The 24,536-nt window shown below is 42.4% G+C and overlaps 3 protein-coding genes across 3 annotated transcripts in view; 2 read left to right on the plus strand and 1 right to left on the minus strand.

Moving 5' to 3' along the window:
* The window catches only part of LOC141769083 (ADP-ribosylation factor 4-like), a 124,675-nt gene that overhangs the window by 23,986 nt on the left and 76,153 nt on the right, over positions 1-24,536 (plus strand). The window lies entirely within an intron of this gene.
* Positions 8,201-15,262, minus strand: LOC141769002 (kelch-like protein 10). The gene is made up of 5 exons (XM_074637614.1): positions 14,980-15,262; positions 13,329-13,818; positions 12,130-12,741; positions 10,238-10,387; positions 8,201-8,635 (listed from the first exon to the last, which is right to left on the minus strand). Exons 1-5 carry the CDS (start codon positions 15,174-15,176, stop codon positions 8,279-8,281), a joined length of 1,806 nt encoding a protein of 601 aa, XP_074493715.1. The 5' UTR covers positions 15,177-15,262; the 3' UTR covers positions 8,201-8,278.
* il17rd (interleukin 17 receptor D) overlaps positions 20,989-24,536 on the plus strand; it is a 34,510-nt gene continuing 30,962 nt past the window's right edge. Inside the window, exon 1 of the mRNA XM_074637626.1 lies at positions 20,989-21,205. Within this exon, the coding sequence (XP_074493727.1) occupies positions 21,086-21,205 (120 nt within the window). The 5' untranslated portion in view covers positions 20,989-21,085. The remainder of the gene's footprint in view (positions 21,206-24,536) is intronic.

Here is a 24,536-nt window from a genome sequence, read left to right on the forward strand (position 1 = left end):
TCAGAACTGGTGGGAAATTCAATGTTCTGGAGTGACTGGGCTCGGGTTTCTCCAGGGGGCTCCATAGCGCCCCCTAACGTACGCAGTTTTTCCGAGAAAGTTTCTTCGATCTTCACGAAATTCAAGTATGTCGTTGCTCACGCCCTCATACCTGGATTAAATGATTTTGAGATTTCTTCGGCCAACAGGAAGTCAGCCATGTTGGACTTCCTGCGTGATTTTAGAATTTACGAACGCATATTTGAAGACTTTAGGATGCACAAAAATTTATGAAACTTTACACACACATCCAAACTAGTAATTACTTAATTTTAGTGGTGAAATTTTGCTTGGGCGTGGCATGTTGGCTCTCTAGCGCCCCCTTATGTCTTTCAGATTTTGAACATACCTTTAGGTACTCGGAATCTCATAAAATTTGGCAAAATGATAGACACCTGTGAACTTTGTGTAACTGCATAGCCATTAGGCTCAGTGTGTTTAGCCGGCTCTCTAGCGCCCCCTAACGCGTTGAAATTTTAACTTTGTCAAAGTTGATCCGATATTCATGAAATTTGGTATGCATATCCCACTCATCATTTGAAACATATTCCTCATTGGGTTTCATTAGCCCCGCCCACCCAGAAGTCGGCCATATTGGATTTTTATGTCATTTTTGCGTTTTATTGGCCGCGTACTTTAACGAACTCCTCCTACAGATTTGATCAGATCGAGTTGATATTTGGTCAGGACCATCTCAAGACCTCGAGGATGAAAAGTTATTAAAATGGTGAGCGTTCACTTAACGAGCGGACCGTGGCGTGGCGGCCATTTTGAGCCATTCGCCAGTTATTGTAACTCAACTGTACATAGTCCGATCTGCCCCAAATCTCTCAGGTATGATGTTGCTCCAGTACTGATGACATGTATATGAAAAAATATATTCATACTCAATGAGCTCCGCCCACCCAGAAGTCGGCCATATTGGATTTTATGTACGATTTTCCCAATTTTTGCGTTTTATTGGCCGCGTACTCTAACGAACTCCTCCTACAGATTTGATCATATCGATTTGATATTTGGTCAGGACCATCTCAAGACCTTGAGGATGAAAAGTTATTAAAATGGTGAGTGTTCACTTAACGAGCGGACCGTGGTGTGGCGGCCATTTTGAGCCATTCGCCATGAAACAGGGAGTTATTGTAACTCAACTGTACATAGTCCGATCTGCCCCAGATTTCTCAAGTATGATGGTGGTACAGTCTTGAGGACATGTATATGAAAAATTATACTCATAGCCCCGCCCTAAGACGTTAGCCCCGCCCCCTTTCATATCTCATGAACCGTTTGTCGTACAGGCTTATGGGAGGTGTCATATCACTCAGCAGAGAGTTCCTGTTTTATTGGTTAAGGGTAGCCCCGCCCCCTACACATTAGCCCCGCCCCCTTTCATAACTCATGATCCGTTTGTCGTAGAGTCTTGTGGGAAGTGTCATATCACTCAGCAGAGAGTTCATGTTTCATTGGTAAATGTTATGCCCGCCCCCTACACATTAGCCCCGCCCCCTTTCATTACTCATGATCCGTTTGTAGTAGAGTCTTGCGGGAAGTGTCATATCACTCAGCAGAGAGTGCCTGTTTCATTGGTAAATGTTATGCCCGCCCCCTACACATTAGCCCCGCCCCCTTTCATAACTCATGATCCGTTTGTAGTAGAGTCTTGCGGGAAGTGTCATATCACTCAGCAGAGAGTGCCTGTTTCATTGGTAAATGTTATGCCCGCCCCCTACACATTAGCCCCGCCCCCTTTCATAACTCATGATCCGTTTGTCGTAGAGTCTTGCGGGAAGTGTCATATCACTCAGCAGAGAGTGCCTGTTTCATTGGTAAATGTTATGCCCGCCCCCTACACATTAGCCCAGCACCCTTTCATAACTCATGATCCGTTTGTAGTAGAGTCTTGCGGGAAGTGTCATATCACTCAGCAGAGAGTGCCTGTTTCATTGGTGAAGGTTATGCCCGCCCCCTACACATTAGCCCCGCCCCCTTTCATAACTCATGAACCGTTTATAGTAGAGTCTTGTGGGATGTGTCATATCACTCAGCAGAGAGTTCCTGTTTCATTGGTGAATGTTATGCCCGCCCCCTACACATTAGCCACGCCCCCCTTCATAACTTGCGAACCGCTTGTCGTAGAGCCTTGCGGCAGGCGTCGTGGCGCTCGTCAGAGTTTCGGTTTCGCGGTGCCCGGCCGCGTCGGTCGGCGTCCCGCCAGCAACCCCGACCCGCAAGCAGGGGCGAGGGCCCTTTCATAGCTGCGTGCAGCTCTCGTTATTTTTCTGCTGCAAGAACGCGTTTTTGACGACCTTAGCCATCCCCAAAACTCACCAAAATTGGAACATGAGTCGGGGGTGGCGAAAATTGCAATGTTCTGTAGTGATTGGGAACGGGCGTCGCCAGCGGGCTCTATAGCGCCCCCTAACGCGTCGAAATCTAAAGTTGATCCGATATTCATGAAATTTGGTATGCATATCCCACTCATCATTTGAAACATATTCCTCATTGGGTTTCATTAGCTCCGCCCACCCAGAAGTCGGCCATATTGGATTTCATGTAACTTTTAGCGTTTTATAGGACGCGTACTTTAACGAACTCCTCCTACAGATTTAATCAGATCGAGTTGATATTTGGTCAGGACCATCTTAGGACCTTGAGGATGAAAAGTTATTAAAATCGTGAGTTTTCACTTAACGACCTGACCGTGGCGTGGCGGCCATTTTGAGCCATTCGCCATGAAACAGGCAGTTATTGTAACTCAACTGAACATAGTCCGATCTGCCCCAAATCTCTCAGGTATGATGTTGCTCCAGTACTGATGACATGTATATGAAAAAATATACTCATAGCCCCGCCCCAAGACGTTAGCCCCGCCCCCTTTCATATCTCATGAACCGTTTATAGTAGAGTCTTGTGGGATGTGTCATATCACTCAGCAGAGAGTGGGTTAACCCTAACTCAACTGTACAGAGTTCGATCTGCCCCAAATTATCATTTGAAACATATTCCTCATTGGGTTTCATTAGCTCCGCCCACCCAGAAGTCGGCCATATTGGATTTTATGTACGATTTTCCCAATTTTTGCGTTTTATTGGCCGCGTACTTTAACGAACTCCTCCTTCAGATTTGATCATATCGATTTGAAATTTGGTCAGGACCATCTCAAGACCTTGAGGATGAAAAGTTATTAAAATGGTGAGTGTTCACTTAACGAGCGGACCGTGGCGTGGCGGCCATTTTGAGCCATTCGCCATGAAACAGGGAGTTATTGTAACTCAACTGTACATAGTCCGATCTGCCCCAGATTTCTCAGGTATGATGGTGGTACAGTCTTGAGGACATGTATATGAAAAATTATACTCATAGCCCCGCCCTAAGACGTTAGCCCCGCCCCCTTTCATATCTCATGAACCGTTTATAGTAGAGTCTTGTGGGATGTGTCATATCACTCAGCAGAGAGTGGGTAAACCCTAACTCAACTGTACATAGTTCGATCTGCCCCAAATTTCTCAGGTATGATAAGGGTCCAGTCCTGATTATATGTAAATGCAAAAATATAGTCATAGCCCCGCCCCCTTTCATAACTCATGAACCGTTTGTCGTAGAGTCTTGCGGGAGGTGTCATATCACTCAGCAGAGAGTGCCTGTTTCATTGGTAAATGTTATGCCCGCCCCCTACACATTAGCCCCGCCCCCTTTCATATCTCATGAACCGTTTGTAGTAGAGTCTTGTGGGAAGTGTCATATCACTCAGCAGAGAGTTCATGTTTCATTGGTAAATGTTATGCCCGCCCCCTACACATTAGCCCCGCCCCCTTTCATATGTCATGAACCGTTTGTAGTAGAGTCTTGTGGGATGTGTCATATCACTCAGCAGAGAGTGCCTGTTTCATTGGTGAAGGTTATGCCCGCCCCCTACACATTAGCCCCGCCCCCTTTCATAATTCATGATCCGTTTGTCGTAGAGTCTTGTGGGAAGTGTCATATAACTCAGCAGAGAGTTCCTGTTTCATTGGTGAATGTTATGCCCGCCCCCTACACATTAGCCACGCCCCCCTTCATAACTCGTGAACCGTCATTTACAGCGCCACACGCTCCAAGCAGAAAATTCACTCTAACTGTTGCGTGCAGTTTCCGACTTTCACGGGAATGCACGACAGCGGGTTCTCGGACGTGCGCGTTCCCCCAACATGCACGCAGGGGCGAGGGCCCTTTCATCGCTGCGTGCAGCTATATTTAGGGCCCGAGCACGAAAGTGCCAGGACCCAACGGTGTCCTGGCACGAAGTGCAAGGAACCTATTGTTTTTCTGCAGATTATTAGGGCCCGAGCACGAAAGTGCCAGGACCCAACGGTGTCCTGGCACGAAGTGCAAGGAACCTATTGTTTTTGTCAGTATTATTAGGGCCCGAGCACGAAAGTGCCAGGACCCAACGGTGTCCTGGCACGAAGTGCAAGGAACCTATTGTTTTTCTGCAGATTATTATTATTAGGGCCCGAGCACGAAAGTGCCAGGACCCAACGGTGTCCTGGCACGAAGTGCAAGGAACCTATTGTTTTTCTGCAGATTATTATTAGGGCCCGAGCACGAAAGTGCCAGGACCCAACGGTGTCCTGGCACGAAGTGCAAGGAACCTATTGTTTTTCTGCAGATTATTAGGGCCCGAGCACGAAAGTGCCAGGACCCAACGGTGTCCTGGCACGAAGTGCAAGGAACCTATTGTTTTTCTGGGTATTATTCTTTTTCTGCTGGAATATCGCGTTTTTGACGACCTTAGCCATCCCCAAAACTCACGAAAAGTGGAGTATGCGTCAGAACTGGTGGGAAATTCAATGTTCTGGAGTGACTGGGCTCGGGTGTCTCCAGGGGGCTCCATGGCGCCCCCTAACGTACGCAGTTTTTCAGAGAAAGTTTCTTCGATCTTCACGAAATTCAAGTATGTCATTGCTCACGCCCTCATACCTGGATTAAATGATTTTGAGATTTTTTCGGCAAACAGGAAGTCAGCCATGTTGGACTTCCTGCGTGATTTTAGAATTTACGAACGCATATTTGAAGACTTTAGGATGCACAAAAATGTATGAAACTTTACACGCACATCCAAACTAGTAATTACTTAATTTTAGTGGTGAAATTTTGCTTGGGCGTGGCATGTTGGCTCTCTAGCGCCCCCTTATGTCTTTCAGATTTTGAACATACCTTTAGGTACTCGAAAACTCATGAAATTTGGCAAAATGATAGACACCTGTGAACTTTATGTAACTGCATAGCCATTAGGCTCAGTGTGTTTTTATTCGGCTCTATAGCGCCCCCTAACGCGTTGAAATTTTAACTTTGTCAAAGTTGATCCGATAATCATGAAATTTGGTATGCATATCCCACTCATCATTTGAAACATATTCCTCATTGGGTTTCATTAGCTCCGCCCACCCGGAAGTCGGCCATATTGGATTTCATGTCACTTTTAGCGTTTTATAGGCCGCGTACTTTAACGAACTCCTCCTACAGATTTAATCAGATCGATTTGAAATTTGGTCAGGACCATCTTAAGACCTTGAGGATGAAAAGTTATTAAAATCGTGAGTTTTCACTTAACGAGCGGAACGTGGCGTGGCGTCCATTTTGAGCCATTCGCCATGAAACAGGCAGTTATTGTAACTCAACTGTACATAGTCCGATCTGCCCCAAATCTCTCAGGTATGATGGTGGTACAGTCTTGAGGACATGTATATGAAAAATTATACTCATAGCCCCGCCCTAAGACGTTAGCCCCGCCCCCTTTCATATCTCATGAACCGTTTATAGTAGAGTCTTGTGGGATGTGTCATATCACTCAGCAGAGAGTGGGTTAACCCTAACTCAACTGTACATAGTTCGATCTGCCCCAAATTATCATTTGAAACATATTCCTCATTGGGTTTCATTAGCCCCACCCACCCAGAAGTCGGCCATATTGGATTTTATGTACGATTTTCCCAATTTTTTCGTTTTATTGGCCGCGTACTTTAACGATCTCCTCCTACAGATTTGATCATATCGAGTTGATATTTGGTCAGGACCATCTCAAGACCTCGAGGATGAAAAGTTATTAAAATGGTGAGTGTTCACTTAACGAGCGGACCGTGGCGTGGCGGCCATTTTGAGCCATTCGCCATGAAACAGGGAGTTATTGTAACTCAACTGTACATAGTCCGATCTGCCCCAGATTTCTCAGGTATGATGGTGGTACAGTCTTGAGGACATGTATATGAAAAATTATACTCATAGCCCCGCCCTAAGACGTTAGCCCCGCCCCCTTTCATATCTCATGAACCGTTTGTCGTACAGGCTTATGGGAGGTGTTATATCACTCAGCAGAGAGTTCCTGTTTTATTGGTTAAGGGTAGCCCCGCCCCCTACACATTAGCCCCGCCCCCTTTCATAACTCATGAACCATTTGTCGTAGAGTCTTGCGGGAGGTGTCATATCACTCAGCAGAGAGTGCCTGTTTCATTGGTAAATGTTATGCCCGCCCCCTACACATTAGCCCCGCCCCCTTTCATAACTCATGATCCGTTTGTAGTAGAGTCTTGTGGGAAGTGTCATATCACTCAGCAGAGAGTTCCTGTTTCATTGGTAAATGTTATCCCCGCCCCCTACACATTAGCCCCGCCCCCTTTCATATCTCATGAACCGTTTGTAGTAGAGTCTTGTGGGAAGTGTCATATAACTCAGCAGAGAGTTCCTGTTTCATTGGTGAATGTTATGCCCGCCCCCTACACATTAGCCACGCCCCCCTTCATAACTCGTGAACCGCTTGTAGTAGAGTCTTGTGGGAAGTGTCATATCACTCAGCAGAGAGTTCATGTTTCATTGGTAAATGTTATGCCCGCCCCCTACACATTAGCCCCGCCCCCTTTCATATCTCATGAACCGTTTGTAGTAGAGTCTTGTGGGAAGTGTCATATCACTCAGCAGAGAGTTCATGTTTCATTGGTGAATGTTATGCCCGCCCCCTACACATTAGCCACGCCCCCCTTCATAACTCGTGAACCGCTTGTCGTAGAGCCTTGCGGCAAGCGTCGTGGCGCTCGTCAGAGTTTCGGTTTCGCGTCGGTCGGCGTCCCGCCAGCAACCCCGACCCGCGAGCAGGGGCGAGGGCCCTTTCATAGCTGCGTGCAGCTCTCGTTTATAGCTTGTATTTATTGATCAATTTGATGCTGCCATCGGGTTTATACGGCGGAGTCTAAGGGCCACATTGAGGAAAAAATAAATCAGAGATTTCGAGAATAAAGTCGTAATGTTAAGAGAATAAAGTCATAAATTTACGAGAAAAAAAGCCGTAATTTTACGAGAATAAAGTCGTAATTTTACGAGAAAAAAGTCGTAATGTTACGAGAATAAAGTCGTAATATTACGAGAATAAAGTCGTAATTTTAAGAGAATAAAGTCATACATTTACGAGAAAAAAAGCCGTAATATTACGAGAATAAAGTCTGAATTTTACGAGAAAAAAGTCGTACTATTACGAGAATAAAGTCGTAAATTTACGATTTACGGTTTCTCAAGATTACCAATCAATTATCAATTACCTTTAAACATTTTGGGACTCGTTAAAGAGTCATAGTTTTCTATACAGGAAAACGTATTTGTTCATTCATTCATTCATTCGTTCAATCAAGAGTCAGTGAACTGGTTACAGGATAAAGAGGTAGAATAACAAAAATGACACTAAAAAGCAATGTACATGATATGCATTATAATACCTTAGAGTATATAAATCAATAATGCAAATATTTTTGTGCAAATATATGTGTGCAACAATAATGAATCCAGTCATTCAATCATCTGCAACTCCTGTTATTAGTCATAGCCTACTGATGTAGAAACAGGTAACAAAGTTACAATGATCATTTGACATTTTACAACACATGGTTGTACAATGAAATGTAAGTATGCTCTTCACGCTACAAACACATAGAACACAAATATTTAAATTAGAATAGAATAAGATGAAATAAAATAAAACCATACAGCTACTTATATAAAACTATATAATAGTGTATGTATCCATAATGTAAATTATAGCTAAAAGGTATAAGTAATAATAATAGCCGTAGTAGTACAAATATGCATTTATATTATTGAATAATAACAGCACATCTTCTTTTGAATGCAGATAAAATGGGTTTTTTTTATTATTTAAGAATGACAATGTCAGTCGTCATGCCACAATGGATGACATGTGTCTGGACTGAGCTGAGAGTCAGATGGATCCTCCTGCAGCCTCCTCCACATTGGGGGGCGTCATGGGACCACGAGGGAACAAGTTCTCCGCCACGCCGTGGAGTCCATGCAACACACAGCAGCTCAGGCCTCTGCGGGGCACCTCAATGCTAGAGGCTTGGAACCACATACCAGCGTCCTCATCGTAGCGCTCCACAGCTAACATAGTGGTGGAGCTGTCGCGCCCTCCGACCACAAAGATCTGGTCGTCCACCACCTCAATGCCAAAGTAGCTGCGGGGGACTGACATGAATGGTGCAGGGCTCCACCTGTTGGACCCAGGGTTGTAGACCTCAACACTGCACAGGTGGCTGCTCCCTAGAAGGGTGCCACCAACCTAGAAGAGAGAGGTTGAAATGTGAATGTTTCAGTAGAGTAAGTCAGGACACCCTGAGCAAGTCTCACACTATTACTGTTAAAGAGTAGCCTAAGTACACGCTGACTAAAACTCTTAAATGTAGAGTCACAAGAAAGCTAGTAGAGAAGAACCCCCAGTGTATATAGAGTATGCACACTGGACTCCTTCTATGGCCTAGCTGGTTGACAGGAGAGATTAGAGATTTCCTGTTGGTTTCCTGTTGCAACCGATTCGACTGTTGTCAGGCCATTAAATGTACATTATCAGTGACTGTAAGCAACATATACAGTATGTTGGTCAATAGGGGCCTACTACACATACTACGTTGTAAAAGTGAAACTTAGAAGCAACATGTTCTAACATGTAAAACTGAATGAAACGTTACGTTTTGAACAGAAACAAAAAGACTTTAAGTTTAGGCAACAAAGCTACAACTTCCTTAGGTTTAGGCAAAAAAAAGCTTATTTAAAGCTGCATTGGGTAGAATTGGAGCAAATATGATTTTAAAAAGTTATTTTTATAAAACGGTCACTATGTCCTGACAGTAGTGCATGAGACAGGTAATCTGAAAAAAATGATGTGCCTCTGTGTCCTCCGGTGTCCTCCGGTGCTCCTAATGGCATCTGCAAGATTTCACAGACCTGAAGGAAAACAACCAATCAGAGCCGAGCTGGTGCCTTGCCGTCTCTGAGCAGCTGTCAATCACTCGTGAACTCCGATCAAATGGTCAAACTAGGCAGCGCTGATCAAATATTAATCAATATTCTGTTAGAGTAATGCCTATTATGTAGATTTTTTAAAGCCTGAAAACAGAGCCATGAAGAGGTGCAGAAGTCTGGGTTTCCCTCAGAACACTGGAAGTTAAACTTAAAGTTCAGGGAAAAACATTGTGTTTTGGCTTAAAATAACTACGAACCCAAAGACAACTACACGTTGGTTTCACATGGGATGCAAACTCCGGTCTACTGGGTGAAAACCCTGTGTTTACTGGGTGAATACATACAAAATGACTCTTTGTATTATGCCTACTGCCCCGTTCTTCTGGATGAAAACCCTGTATTTTGTGCCCCATCCGTCGTCCCCGACCTCCACCACTTATTGAATTTCACACTGTCTATACTGCAGCGCCTGACTTCTGCTCCTGTCATAATTACTACGGTCACTAGAGGTCGCTGTCGTGTTATTTTATACCTTCTTTAGGTGATCTACCATGTGAATAGATGATAAAACCTACTAATGGGTGTAGTAGGCCCCTATTGACCCTCATCTATGATGCTTATAGCGACCGATAGTGCCTATTTAATAGCCTGACAACAGTCTAATGAAGTCCTCTAGACTTCAAAAATTGTATTGGACAGAACGGCATAATAGAAAGAGTCATTTTGTATGTATTCACCGTTTTACCGCTCCTTTTCTAATGATTGTATATAGCGAAAAAAGGCTTTCGGGGGGGAAATGTGTGTCATGTGATATTGCAATACAGAGTGTGGTTGCTATGCCAAAGTTGCCACACAAAAACCCAGCCACCACTAACATGGTACAGCCAAATCTCTGAGCTCCATATTAATGCCACACACTTACTGCATAGATGTGGCCTCTGTAGGCAATGACCCCGAGGCCACTTCGATAGCTCCTCATTGGGGGCATGCTGGTCCACTTGTTGGTGTTCGGGTCATAGCATTCAGCCGTGGAGAGGCTGCGATTCCCGTTGTAGCCCCCGCAAATGTACACCTACAGACAGGTTTGGGACAGTTACATTTCATATGGATTTCATTACGGATACAGGCAAAAGAAGTGCTTGAAAATGAAATTAAATGAAAATTAAGTAAATTAAATGAACAGACTTTTTAACTTGCTCAAGGTCAGTAATGTGATCAAATACTTTTGTCTTTGTCAGAAACAAAGAGACACTTTTATGCTAATGAGAGTGTGCTTTTTTTCTAAGATAATTTTTGGGGTTTTACGCCTTTAATGGAGAGAGAGACAGTGATAGTTATGAAAGGGGGAGAGAGAGGGAAAGACATATAGCAAAGGGCCACAGGTCGGATTCAAACCACGGGCGGCTGCGGTAAGGACTCAGCCTTTGACATGGGGCGCCTGCTCTACCAGGTGAGCTACCAGAGCACCCCAGAGAGTATGCTTTTAATTCATTAAAAAAATGTTTTTAAAGACACAATGTGTATAATATTTAATTCCCATTTTGATGGTATATATTTTTCTTTGTAGGAATATCAGACAATGCCAGTGGAAATTAGTACGGACTGAATTTTCATCACGTTCGACAAATAGTGGGGAATAGCGACCAATGTGGCCAACAATGATAATTGTAAATGCTGAATGCTTAGAGTTCTTTATTTTGATTGATTTGGTTCATCCAACTTTCCTCCTTTTTGTCGCTTCTCCCCTGAACCATGGTTTTAACATACCAGAAGCACAATAAAGTCAACAAATAGATCAATATCTATCTTAATTTTGTTTACATTAGTCACTTTAAACTACTGGTCATACTAGACAAAGTAAGGCTAGTGGCAAAAGCTCTTGAGTGTATTGAGCTGAGGCAGCCCAGTCGCACAGCTGTTTGTGAAATAGTCACGAAATGTAATGTATTGATTTGTGTACATAAACACAAATTTCCAAAAAAAATTGTGATGGTCAGCACAAAATGAATTCGCATGTAACCCACGTAATTGTGAACCGGGAAGTATAAAGAGCGGCGAACACCGTGTAGGGAGGTGGTCAGTGTGGACGGGTGGGTCAAAAAGCACAGGACTTTTACCCAGGAGATCGGTGTTCGTGTGAAACATGAAGTCAAAGTTAATTTATTTGTCACGTAACTTCCGTACTTAAGTTACGGCACTTCCGGAGTTATTTAAACCCAAATCGCAATCTTTTCCTAAAGCTAACTAAGTAGTTTGTTGCGTAAGCCTGACCAAGTCGATCTTTTCCTAAAGCTAACTAAGTAGTTTTTCGCCTAAGCCTGACCAAGTCGATCTTTTCCTAAGCCTAACTAAGTAGTTTTGTTGCCTAAGCCTGACCAAGTCGATCTTTTCCTAACTACGTAGTTTTATTTTGAAAAGACTGGAGCAAAAATTGACACTGGAGCGAAAATTGACACGTGCGTCACATGTTGCTGATTTGAAGGAAAGGCACAAAAAATAATTGTTGTAAGTTGTGCTGTACGTCACGAAAAAAGAGGGAAATTTGTGTCTATGTACACAAATCAGCCTTTTGCAACCACTACCACTACCACAACTTCCGGGTAAAATGAAAATGACATCGACGGGACATATGCATCACTCACTACTGACTGGTTAGGGCAAAACAACACAAAGTAACCCCCCTCTACAACATGAAGAAATTGGCTAATATGTTGTCAGTTTGAATAATGAAGTGAAAACAATGTGGCAATTCAGTCTGATTATCCAGATAAATTGACAATCTCTGGCTTGTTTCAGTCATCTTCCTTCACTCACCTTCCCATTTAGAGTCGTGGCACTGGCCGCACACCTCTTTGAACGCATGGATGCCGTCATGGTCCACTGGTCAGTCTCAGGCTTGTAGCACTCAACGGTGTTGTAGTACGCGTGTCCACTGGAGCCTCCAATGGCGTAAATGCACCCATTCTGCACAGCGACGCTGAGACCGCAGCGTTGGGAGATCATGGGTGCCACCTGGTGCCACGTGCAGGTGACGAGGTCAAACTTTTGCACAGTGTTCAAGTTAACTCCGTGGCTGCAGCCACCGATCAAGTACACAAAGCTGTTGAGGACAGCGGTGCCATGGTGAACACGAGAAACTTCCCCAGTGCTCACAGTGACCCAGCAGTCAGCTCGGGCATCGTATGCCTCGAGGCTGGTCACAGCAATGTTTTCATTTTCGCCTCCGGTGGCCAGTAAGATTGTAGCAGGCAGGCGAGGGCGGCTCAGCAGGTTACTGTAGACAGACGTTGAGTATCCATTCCTAAAATCCACAGATGCTGTCAGTGCATTATTGATGATGGGTTGACATTCGGCGCTGTCCTTTATCACAGCATTGTCCATCACAGCATTGTGGAGGTCATAAGGCTCCATCAAGCCAAGCCGCACCTGGGCACATATAAGAAGCAAGCAGTTAGAAACAGTCCAATTAGATATCAATCTGATATCAATCTTATGTCTGGAGTCAGGATGTGATTGCATAAAGACTGAAAGCTGAGGTAAATTGTCTGTTCAAAGTTCAATAGGCCTACATCCAACCATCCACGCTGACCTACTCCTACTACTAAGACATTGTGTGTCAGTTTAATAGCATCACACATGGTCCACTTCTTCTCCTGAGAAAGGTTTTTTTTGTGCAGCCACTGAAGTTTGCTTGTCAGGAAAACAAAATCATAGGTCGCTGTAAGTGTGCTGTCGTTTATGCTATGTTAAGATGACTACCAGGGCCAGCTCTAGCCTGTTTGGTGCCCTAGGTGAAATTTGGACTTGGATTTTTGGTTCATTATGAAACTGTAGAGGACAGTCCATGAATGGACTACACGATGGTTTATTATGACTGAATAAAGATCCACAGCACACTCTGCTCCGCCGATTGCAAAATGTGGATACGGAGACGTGCGGACAGCTGCTGCACAGATTAAAATAGGAGTGGATATGTAGAGTAAAAAACACTTCTGACACCCAGGTTTAGTTACCTTGCCCAACAGCTCAGAGATGTGGCCTCGTCTTTGGACTGGATGGTGGTTAACCCAGCGGAGGACGGTCTCAAACACTGTGTCTTCTCGTTTCACATTGAGGTGATCGTTCTCAATGATAGCTGCCAGCTGCTGCACTGAGAGCTCCAGGAACTCCTTTGAGACACGGAGTATCTCCTCAAAGCGGTGCAGGATGAAGTGGGAGACCTTATGCCTCAGCTCAGGGAGGTGGTAGTTGTCTATCAGCTTCCAGATGCCGATGCAGTTCCTCAGGCACAGCTGGTTCTCCAGGAAGAAGCTGCAGGTCTGAACAATCCCCGAGACCAGGAACTGGTCTGCAGCTGCCAAAACCTCCAGCACATTATCCTTTGTCACGGGAACAGACTGGGTGTAGGCATAATTGATGATGTGGAGCATCATCTCGGGCGACACCCCAGGGATAGTGTACATCTGCCTCTTTGAGGTCGCCCAGGCACCGGTGAAGAGAGCGCTGTGGGATCAGGATTTAGAGGACATCAGGGTTTTAGAGAGGGAACCGAACATAACACTGTCATAACATCTGGACCTTTTTGGACCAAACAGTCCCAGGAAATCTTTGCCTTTTCTTCACATGTAGATAACTGAAATAGCTTGATTTGATTATTGATCATTTGAGACAAGCGTGGATTTCTCAGTTCTTCAAAGCTGGCTTAAAATGTATCTGCAACTAGTCATTAAATCCAAACCTCAGTGCATGCTTGTTCACAGCTAAATCATGACAAAGCCTTTTCAAGATAAACCCATAAACCAATAGCAAAATGTTGATGATTATACAATTATATATGTGGTGATAGAATATTTTATCCACACTGAAGCTCAAGCCTGATCATTTTCTTCTGAGGCCTCTATCGGGCCAAATTTTCTATTTGTATGTAATAAATGTAAAAGTTGGGGCTGTCAATTGATTCAAATATTTAATCGCGATTAATCGCATGATTGTCCATAGTTAATCACAATTAATTGCAAATTAATCACACATATTTTATCTGTTCAAAATGTACCTTAAAGGGAGATTTGTCAAGTATTTAATACTCTTATCAACATGGGAGTGGGCAAATAGGCTGCTTTATGCAAATGTATGTATATCTTAATTATTGGAAATAAATTAACAACACAAAACAATGATAAATATTGTCCAGAAACCCTCACAGCTACTGCATTTAGCATAAAAAATATGCTCAAGTCATAATTTGGCAAACTGAAGCCCAACAGGCAACAACAGCTGTCAGTGTGTCAGTGTGCTGATTTGACTATGACTTGCCAGTTAAATTTAGGGAAAAACACTGTGTTTGGTGTTAAAATAACTATGAGCACAGAGACAACTACACATTGTTGGTTTCACACGGGATGCAAACTCCGATCTCCTGGGTGAAAACCCTGTGTCCCATCCATTGTCCCCAACCTCCACCCCTTATGGAGTTTCACACTGTCTATACTACTAATTGCTATGGTCACTAGAGGTTGCTGTCCTAATCTTTTATACCTTCTTTCGGTGATCTACCATGTGAAGATGATGAAAACCTGCTAGTGGGTGTAGTAGGGCCCTATTGACCCAAAGCCTACAGCGTGACAACAGTCTAATCGGCCGGCTCTGCTGAGATAACCTACTCACCGAAAGTACGTGCTGCAGCCACACAGGATGATCTTGTGGGCTTCGAACTCGACGTCACCCACTTTGATCACCACATCACAAAGTTTTCTCTGCAGACGGAGGTCAGTTAAGGCTGCAGTTTCCATGTCACGCATCTTTTTCTCCTCTTCACTTCTGTGAGAATTTAATGTGGCGGAAGCTTGTCCTTGCTCACCCATTTTCTTCCACACGTTAGTCTCAACTGGACTCTGTAGGTCCTTAGAAAGTTTGTCAGATGTTTGGTTTTGCTCAGGCAGTTATAAAGTGTCGGAATTCATCATAACCGTCTTCCAGAATGTTTTATTATGGATTCTGAACAGAATCACAGAATGGAACCGAAGGAACTGTTACACAAGTACAACTCATTTGCATAATACAACTGCTTCGAAATACGATTACAGGAGATAAATAGCACACTCATTACTGTGTACTATGAAAAGTATGCTGGTCCTTACTAGCAACAAGAAAAGAAACTATATGTATACTGTATGTGCATTATCACCAAGTATCAAAACTAGTTTTTGACACACGGCCCTTCTACAAGTTAGGGCTTCAAGATTAAGTAATAATGAAGGACCTGCTATTTCAATTTCAGTTGATATTATAATTCAGTGGTGCATATTACAAAATATATTTGCAATTAATCAAATTTCCACAAACCATGCACACACTGATGCTGGATACAGCCTTCTTTGTCTTGAGTGATATAACTATATAACAAACTTAATAACAGCTGGAATTAGATAAAAATTACCTGCAATATGCTTCGTTATAATGAAAAGAAGCAGGATAAAATAGCATTTTATGATGAGTTTTTAAAATATATCAGATTATGTCACAATTTAATGGGTATATTATTGTCTGTATTCATTTATAGGATCATGTATTTCAGTATGTCTTATTCATTTATTTATTTGATATTGGACATTTGGGTCTCCATACAATTGTAGCTCTGCATGTTAAACAAATCAGTGTGAAATGATGAGTATGTGTTACTAACTTTTAACCACAAGAGGGTGTGTAGCGCCTTCAGGAGTAAAATGTACCAGTAAGTACTGGCTCCAATTCAAACCATTGACTGATGTCACACCTTGCTACGTCTATCTTTATATACAGTCAATGTCTAAAACACATTGAAGTGCAGTCCTGAGAAACTGATCATGAACAGTAATGTACTCTTAGTACTTTTGCAGAATAACACAGTAAAAGAAGAAAAACATAATTCAGTGTGTCTTTGTACTATTTGTTTAATTTTTGTTTTAAACGCACCATTATAACAATAAATGTAACAACAATTATATTTATACACAAGTACATATAAATTCCTTTTTTGTTTTTGTCATGTTTTATTATCAGTTAAGTCATAGAGTAAAAAGTACAATATTTCACTATGAAATGTAATGAAGAACAAGTAAGTAAAGTAGCATGAAATGGACATTTTCAAGTTCAAAGTACCTCAACATAAGTACAGTAGTGTACTGGGGTAAATGTACTTAGTTACTTTCCACCATAGCTGGCTGAATCCAGCTTTATCAACTCCCAGGTGGTAAAATAAAAAGTCAAATTTTAACTTTCCATCTTATAATTGTGAAAATAATTATGATTTTAATTTTTTTTATTTGCTATCTTTTCATCCACATTTGTTTTTTCTCTCTTCCTGGCAGATATGGGCTTCCATACAGGTTCCCGGTGATGGAAGAAGTACTCAGATCTAGCAATACTACAGTGAAGAAATACTCTGTAAGTAAGTCCTGCATTCAAAATGTAATGTACAGATGTATTAGCATCTAAATATACTTAAAGTACAAAAAGTAAAAGTAGTCATTATGCAGAATGGCCCATTTCAGAATAATATATAGGCTATAGTGGATTACAATTAATGGTGCATAATGTATACATTACTTTAATGATATTATCTTGACCTATGATAATAAATCCCAACTTATTTGTTGATTATATTTTGTATTCATAATCTAAAGGCTAACTAAAGTCATCAGATAAGGCTAGTGGAGTTAAAAGTACAATATTTCCCTCTGAATTGTAATGAAGTAGAAGTAGCCTATAAGTATACAGGCCTAGCAGAAAATTGAAACACTCAAGTGAAGTGCAAGTAACTTAAAATTGAACTTATACCTGCAGTAGGCAGAATATTTTTGTCATAATTCAGCAAAAATTCCATAATAACCTTTCAGCATATTGTAATTCAAGTGTTCTGAGAAAAAAATAGACTTCCTCACCTCATCATGGCTCTGTTTTCCGGCTTTAAAAAATCAAGCCCGTGACGGGAGACTTTGGCCAATCACAGGTAATTTCATTGATTGAGCGTTCCTATTGGCTGTGCTCCGGCTGCTGGACGGTGCTTGGTATTTCCTCAACTGATCTCAACACGGGTGCCGGGTCACAAACTTTCTCATTTTACAGCTAAACAGTACACTACAAGATGTTTCTGAAAACATTTGAGGAGAGAAATAGGCATTACATTAAAGGTCCCATATTGTGCTCATTTTCAGTTTCATACTTGTATTTTGTGTTTCTACTAGAACATGTTTACATGCTGTGATGTTCAAAAAACACTTTATTTTCCTCATACTGTCTACTTGAATATACCTGTATTTACCCTCTGCCTGAAACGCTCCGTTTGAGTGCATTTCAACAGAATTGCGTTGCTAGGCAACAGCTTGGGTCCATGTTTACTTCCTGTCAGCTGATGTTATTCACATACACTGCAACAGATAATAAACTGGGACACATTTAGAATGTTTATGTTTAAAACCATGTAATGGTCTAAATATTGTATATTTGTGACATCACAAATCGACAGAAATCCTAACGGCTTGTTTCAAACGCACAATTTCTGAATATGGGCCATGTGTATTTCTCTGTATATTGAGCATTTTGATAGTTTAACAGTATTTATATAGAACCTAAACCTGCTTTATAATATAAAAGACATGAATATTTCACTTTTTACAATATGGGACCTTTAACAGAATGTTGGTTCATATTTGATCAGCACTGCTTAGTTTGACCGTTTGAATGGAGTTCACGAGTGATTGACAGCTGCTCAGAGACGGCAAGGCTCCAGCTCGGCTCTGATTGGTTGTTTTTCTCCAGTCTGTGAAATCTTGCAGATGCACCAAAGGACACAGAGGCACATTAATTTTTTTCAGAGTACCTGTCTCATGCACTGCTGCAGGATATGACCATTTTATAAAAATAACTTTTTTCAATCATATATGCACCAATTCTACCTACTGCTGCTTTAATAATAATAATCTTTATTTGTATAGCACCTCTCTAAACATAGTTTCAAAGTGCTTGCACAGATACAATGAAATACAGACAAAATAAAAACAAAAATAAAAGAACAAATAATGAGAAAATTTAAACCTGTAACCAGTGGTATCAAAACATAAGTTACTACACATAAGCCAAAAGAGGACAATATAATGTGTGGGGGGAAAAGAGCATCAAGCTGTTGCCTTACAGAGTTAAAAAAGCCTTTTTTTATAAAAATGGGTTTTTAAAAGAGATTTAAAATTGGTAGTAGAGCTAGCTAACCTTTGTTCAGTACTTAAAGGGACTGTTTGTATCTTTTTACAGGTATAAATCTGGTGTCCCATATGCGCTGGCATATGCGCGCTGGCATATGCGTTCTCGCGTGTGGCTACGCTGTTCAGACCGCTCCTCTGCCTGCTTGCCTTCATTCACACAACGCGCGCGTTGACAGGTAAAAAGACAGGTACTCTGTCTCTCGCTCCACTCTCAAGTTCATGCGCGCTAACTACACACAGAAGAGTTAGAGGCTCTGAGAATATCTAGTAAACGTTTGTGCAGAAATAAATGCTGCAGCTCCTCCAGACCAGCAGAGGTTTCCCGTGTCTTGTGAAGTGATGGAGCTCCGCAACGAGTAACGTTATCGCCTCCAACCGGGTGCCGGTGTCTTCCCTGTTCCCTCCGGCTTTCACTTCAGTGTTACTCACTGCGGAGCCCCGCTGCTTCAGCCCCGGAAGCTGAAGCAGCGGGGCTGAGGCAGAAAAAGCCAACACTAGGATCAGCATTGATTCATGGAGAGACCTTCGTCTGGTCAGCTAACATTACTGCCAAGCAGCTGAAATATAGAGTGATATTGTGGTTTTAGCTGACGTGTGTCGCCTCACTGTTTTCAGCGATGCTCGTTCATGTTTATGTAGAGCCAGCACAAGCGCGAGCAACAGGACGCTGACTTTCGTTGACTTAACGGCCACAGGTGTCGCTGTTAACAAGCATTTCTGATTCTTACAAACAGTCCCTTTAATAACAATAACTTTTTTTTAATCATATGCTCCAATTCTACCTACTGCTGCTTTATGATCAGTACTTGAGTAAAATGTACTTTTCACCACTGCAGGTCATTATAACCCTCAAACAGACCCTTTTGAAGAAGTGAAGACCGGACAAATTGTTCTCACCTTTACGGTCTAAAACCCTAAAACCCCAAGCTGGTCCTCACAGAGACAGTGAAGACACACACACACACACACACACACACACCTCTCCTCTCTGCTGGTCCTCACAGAGACAGTGAAGACACACACACACACACACACACACACACACACACACACACACACACACACACACACACACACACACACACACACACACTTCTCCTCTCTGCTGGTCCTCACAGATACAGTGAAGACACACACACACACACACACACACACCTCTCCGCTGGTCCTCACAGAGACAGTGAAGACACACACACACACACACACACACACACACACCTCTCCTCTCTGCTGGTCCTCACAGAGACAGTGAAGACACACACACACACACACACACACACACACACACACACACACACACACACCTCTCCGCTGGTCCTCACAGAGACAGTGAAGACACACACACACACACACACACACACACACACACACCTCTCCTCTCTGCTGGTCCTCACAGAGACAGTGAAGACACACACACACACACACACACACACACACACACACACACACACCTCTCCGCTGGTCCTCACAGAGACAGTGAAGACACACACACACACACACACACACACACACACACACCTCTCCTCTCTGCTGGTCCTCACAGAGACAGTGAAGACACACACACACACACACACACACACGCACACACACACACACACACACACACACACACACACCTCTCCTCTCTGCTGGTCCTCACAGAGACAGTGAAGACACACACACACACACACACACACACTTCTCCTCTCTGCTGGTCCTCACAGATACAGTGAAGACACACACACACACACACACACACACACACCTCTCCGCTGGTCCTCACAGAGACAGTGAAGACACACACACACACACACACACACACACACACCTCTCCTCTCTGCTGGTCCTCACAGAGACAGTGAAGACACACACACACACACACACACACACACACACACACACACACACACACACCTCTCCGCTGGTCCTCACAGAGACAGTGAAGACACACACACACACACACACACACACACACACACACACCTCTCCTCTCTGCTGGTCCTCACAGAGACAGTGAAGACACACACACACACACACACACACACACACACACACACACACACCTCTCCGCTGGTCCTCACAGAGACAGTGAAGACACACACACACACACACACACACACACACACACACCTCTCCTCTCTGCTGGTCCTCACAGAGACAGTGAAGACACACACACACACACACACACACACGCACACACACACACACACACACACACACACACACACCTCTCCTCTCTGCTGGTCCTCACAGAGACAGTGAAGACACACACACACACACACACACACACACACACACACACACACACACACACACACCTCTCCTCTCTGCTGGTCCTCACAGAGACAGTGAAGACACACACACACACACACACACACACACACACACACACACCTCTCCTCTCTGCTGGTCCTCACAGAGACAGTGAAGACACACACACACACACACACACACACACACACACACACCTCTCCTCTCTGCTGGTCCTCACAGAGACAGTGAAGTCACACACACTTCTCCACTCTCTCTCAGTGTGGTTCAGACCAGAGGGAGGAATGGCGGCCCCTCGGAGTTTCCTCATCACTCTCTCCGGTTTATCTCTGTTTTTATATTTCTCTTGTGGATCTACGACCACAGGAAACAAGAAGGCAAACCAGGAGCGATGCGGTTACAAGGTAAAACTCAAAATTATACTTTTTTTACCGTGTTTTAAGGACTTTTAAGCTGGTTAAAGCTGCTGCTGCTGCTGCTGCGTCTCAAGTGTCCGAGAAGGTTGAGTTTTCTTAGAGAGAGGGGTTTCGGTTTTCTGTCACTTCTTTCTGTGTATTTACACACGGTTTGTTTATTTAAACTAGCAGATTAAAATGATTGAAGTTTGAAGATTCAATTTAGTTCAAACAGTGTTAACTTCGCAGTGTTTTTAAAGTCAGGTTGCGTCAGTCACACACTACCTTTACCTGTCGGTCGGAGCTGTTCGGTCCTTTTTTACGTAACGTTCGAGACCAAACTCCACTTTAAAAAGTCCTATTTTTAAGTTAAATCGCTCTACTGTAAATCTGCAGACCTCAGAAACCGGAATTTTTTTTACTTTTTCTGAATAAGTCTCTTGTCTTGCTGAATTCGGCTCAAATGCAATCTACTATAAAGGAATCCAATAATATCTAAATGGTATACTGTTACTGCCAAAAAGTCAGCATGAGAGTGACTGGTAAACGATCGAGACCAAACTCCAATTTAAAAAGTGCTATTTTAAAGATAAATCGCTCTACTGTAAATCTGCAGACCTCAGAAACCAGAATTTTTTAACATTTTCTGAATAAGTCTCTTGTCCAGCTGAATTCGGCTCAAATTAAATCTACTATAAAGGACTTCTAATCCAATAATATCATTTTTATCCTGTAAGTGCCTAAAAGGCAGCATGAGAGTGACTGGTAAACTTTACAGAAATATATGTGATATTGACCTATACATGCTGAATTGAAAACGTCTCAAAGCTCATGTTTACGTGTGATTTATTGGCTTTGGAAACATTGCATACATTTTGAGGTATCAACTTGTTTAAACTGTAATAAGATATGGTAAAAGCCAGTAGTTAACCATGTCCCTGAAGTCAGACACTACCTGTCCTATCTGTGGACAGGTAGAGCTGGTTCTCTGCTTTAAACCAAACTCCTTTGAAGATAATAGTATAGGCATAATTGGACGTTTCCTCCCTTTGAAGGAAATCTTAATATCTTAAAATATGTTGTCTTTATCTAGTAGGCCTGTATATTTGGTTACATTCTGCATATATTATTCACTAAAGAGCACATCATTGTGATAAACCCATGACTCTACAGCCAAGGTGGAGGGTGATTTTTGAGAGAGTGAATGGTCAGAAAGAGGAAATGATAGTGGAATAGCTTCCACTTGGTGCTGAATTACAAATATTTCAGAAGGATGAAACACAGAGCTTCCACTTATTTCCATTTGAGTTTTGTGGTTTCAGTGAATTACAGGTAGTAAAATCTGGTTTCCTGCCTTTTGTGTGTTCTGTTAAAAACATTTGATGTGGAAAACAGTGAACTGATGCACCGCCTCCACACATGCTCTTCACAGCAGCTTTGTTTCGGCACATGAATGAACCACTATTCAGCCTGCACTGAACCATCATTTCACTTCATAATGCTTGCACTTTGAAAGACAAGTTTAGCCTGAAAGAAAAATAATGATTTAATAAGATTCTAGCCTCAAAAAGAAAACTTTTCTGTTGGCAAAGTGTCTTCAGATACCTCAAAACTAAAACATGATGCCATGATATTCTTTACTCTTTTATTCTCATGCAAATCATAATTTTTTCTGAATTATAAAGAACAGTTATCAATAACTTTTCTATATATTTTTTTTGCTGCTTTGTCTTGATTGTTGGGTGAAAATGTTGAATCTCTAAAATGTCAGCTTTTCCACTCCATTCAATATGATGATGATGATGATGATGATGATGATGCCATGTAGCTGCTGAAGGGTTACAGATTAGTAACACATTTTTATTATTATCATCAATATTATTATTATTTTTAATTTTTTTTTACCATTTTTACACCAAAGCTGAACTGAGTGGTGTTGAGCTCAAGTGAGGTCACCTGTGTGCCTTTTCACACAATTAAATATTATTTTAATTATCAATTTATTTGGATATGTTTTTGCTTATTTGATTGTTCAATTATTTTTTTTAAAACTTTTTCAACATTTAAAAAAAATGTAAAAACCCAGAGAGATGCACTTTATTATATGACAAAGAAAAGCAGCAAATCCTCACATTGGAGAAACCAGATGATGTTTGGCTTTTTTTTGGTTGAAAAATGACTTGGTGTGGATTAAGTGTGATTTGGACAGTTTTTGAATTTCCGTTTTGTTTAAGCTTTCTTGCCATAAATTAAAAAACATAAGCCCAACACATGATACATTTCTGTAATACTGAAGATGTTACGTGTCCATTTGAGGAGGAAAGAAGGTTATATCATATTCCAAGGAGGCGTGGCATAGGCCGACACTTTTGTGAAACCCTTTTTCTTTGGTAACATTTGGGTGACTGGCACAGCACATCTTATCATTGCTAGCGTAGGCACATTTTTTTGCACAAGTTAATTCATACTTTTAATTTCACGTGCACACTGTCCTTTTCCTGTTCATCATTATGAATCAAAACTCCATGTTCATTTCTGTTAAATAACCTTTCAACTCTAGAATGAAGCGAAGACAAAACTTTTAGAAAGTTCTGTGACCATCTTGATTTTTGTGTTTAAAAAGTGAGAAAAGTCGTCTTCTTCGTGTTTGTAAGTATCTGATTTTGTGTGTGTGTATGTGCGCTCTACAGGTTTTCATTTTCCTGTGTTGATAGATGACTCCTACCTGCCTTTGATGCCGTGTGTGTGTGTGTGTGTGTGCGTGTAAGTGTGTATTATCCTGGTTTCCTCTCCCTGGCTTTGAAGTGTTTTCTACAGGAAGCTTCACACTGTTTACTCTACTGAAACATTCCTTCCTGCAACCCCCAAACACACACACACGCACACACACACACACACACACACACTCGTCTCTCTCTCCACCACCTCCCCCCTCTCTCCTGCTTCCCCTCTCTTTTCAGAAACACACACATCAAAGGCTGCTGGATGGGGGTGTGAGGACCTGCTATTCTACAGGTGTGAGGTTATTAGAGCTCTCCGTGCGTGTGCGTGAGACCCATAAATGCTCTGCTAGTTTTAAATGTCGGCGTCACGTTTGCAAAGGGCCCTCGGTATATTTAGACGGAGCCGATTACTTTATCTCTAATCGATTAATCATCTTTCTTTTTTCAAGCAACAACGCTAAACATTCCCTGGTTCTAGTTTCTCCTTTGGGATGTTCTGGTGACTTTCTTTCTCGGATGTGATAGTAAACTGTATGTCTTTGGGTGCTGGATTGTTGGTTAAGATGACTGAAGACGTTACCCAGATCTTTAAGAATTTGTGAAGGGCATTTTTCACT

This window comes from Sebastes fasciatus, chromosome 1, assembly GCF_043250625.1.
Source record: "Sebastes fasciatus isolate fSebFas1 chromosome 1, fSebFas1.pri, whole genome shotgun sequence".
NCBI classification, from domain to species: Eukaryota; Metazoa; Chordata; class Actinopteri; order Perciformes; family Sebastidae; genus Sebastes; species Sebastes fasciatus.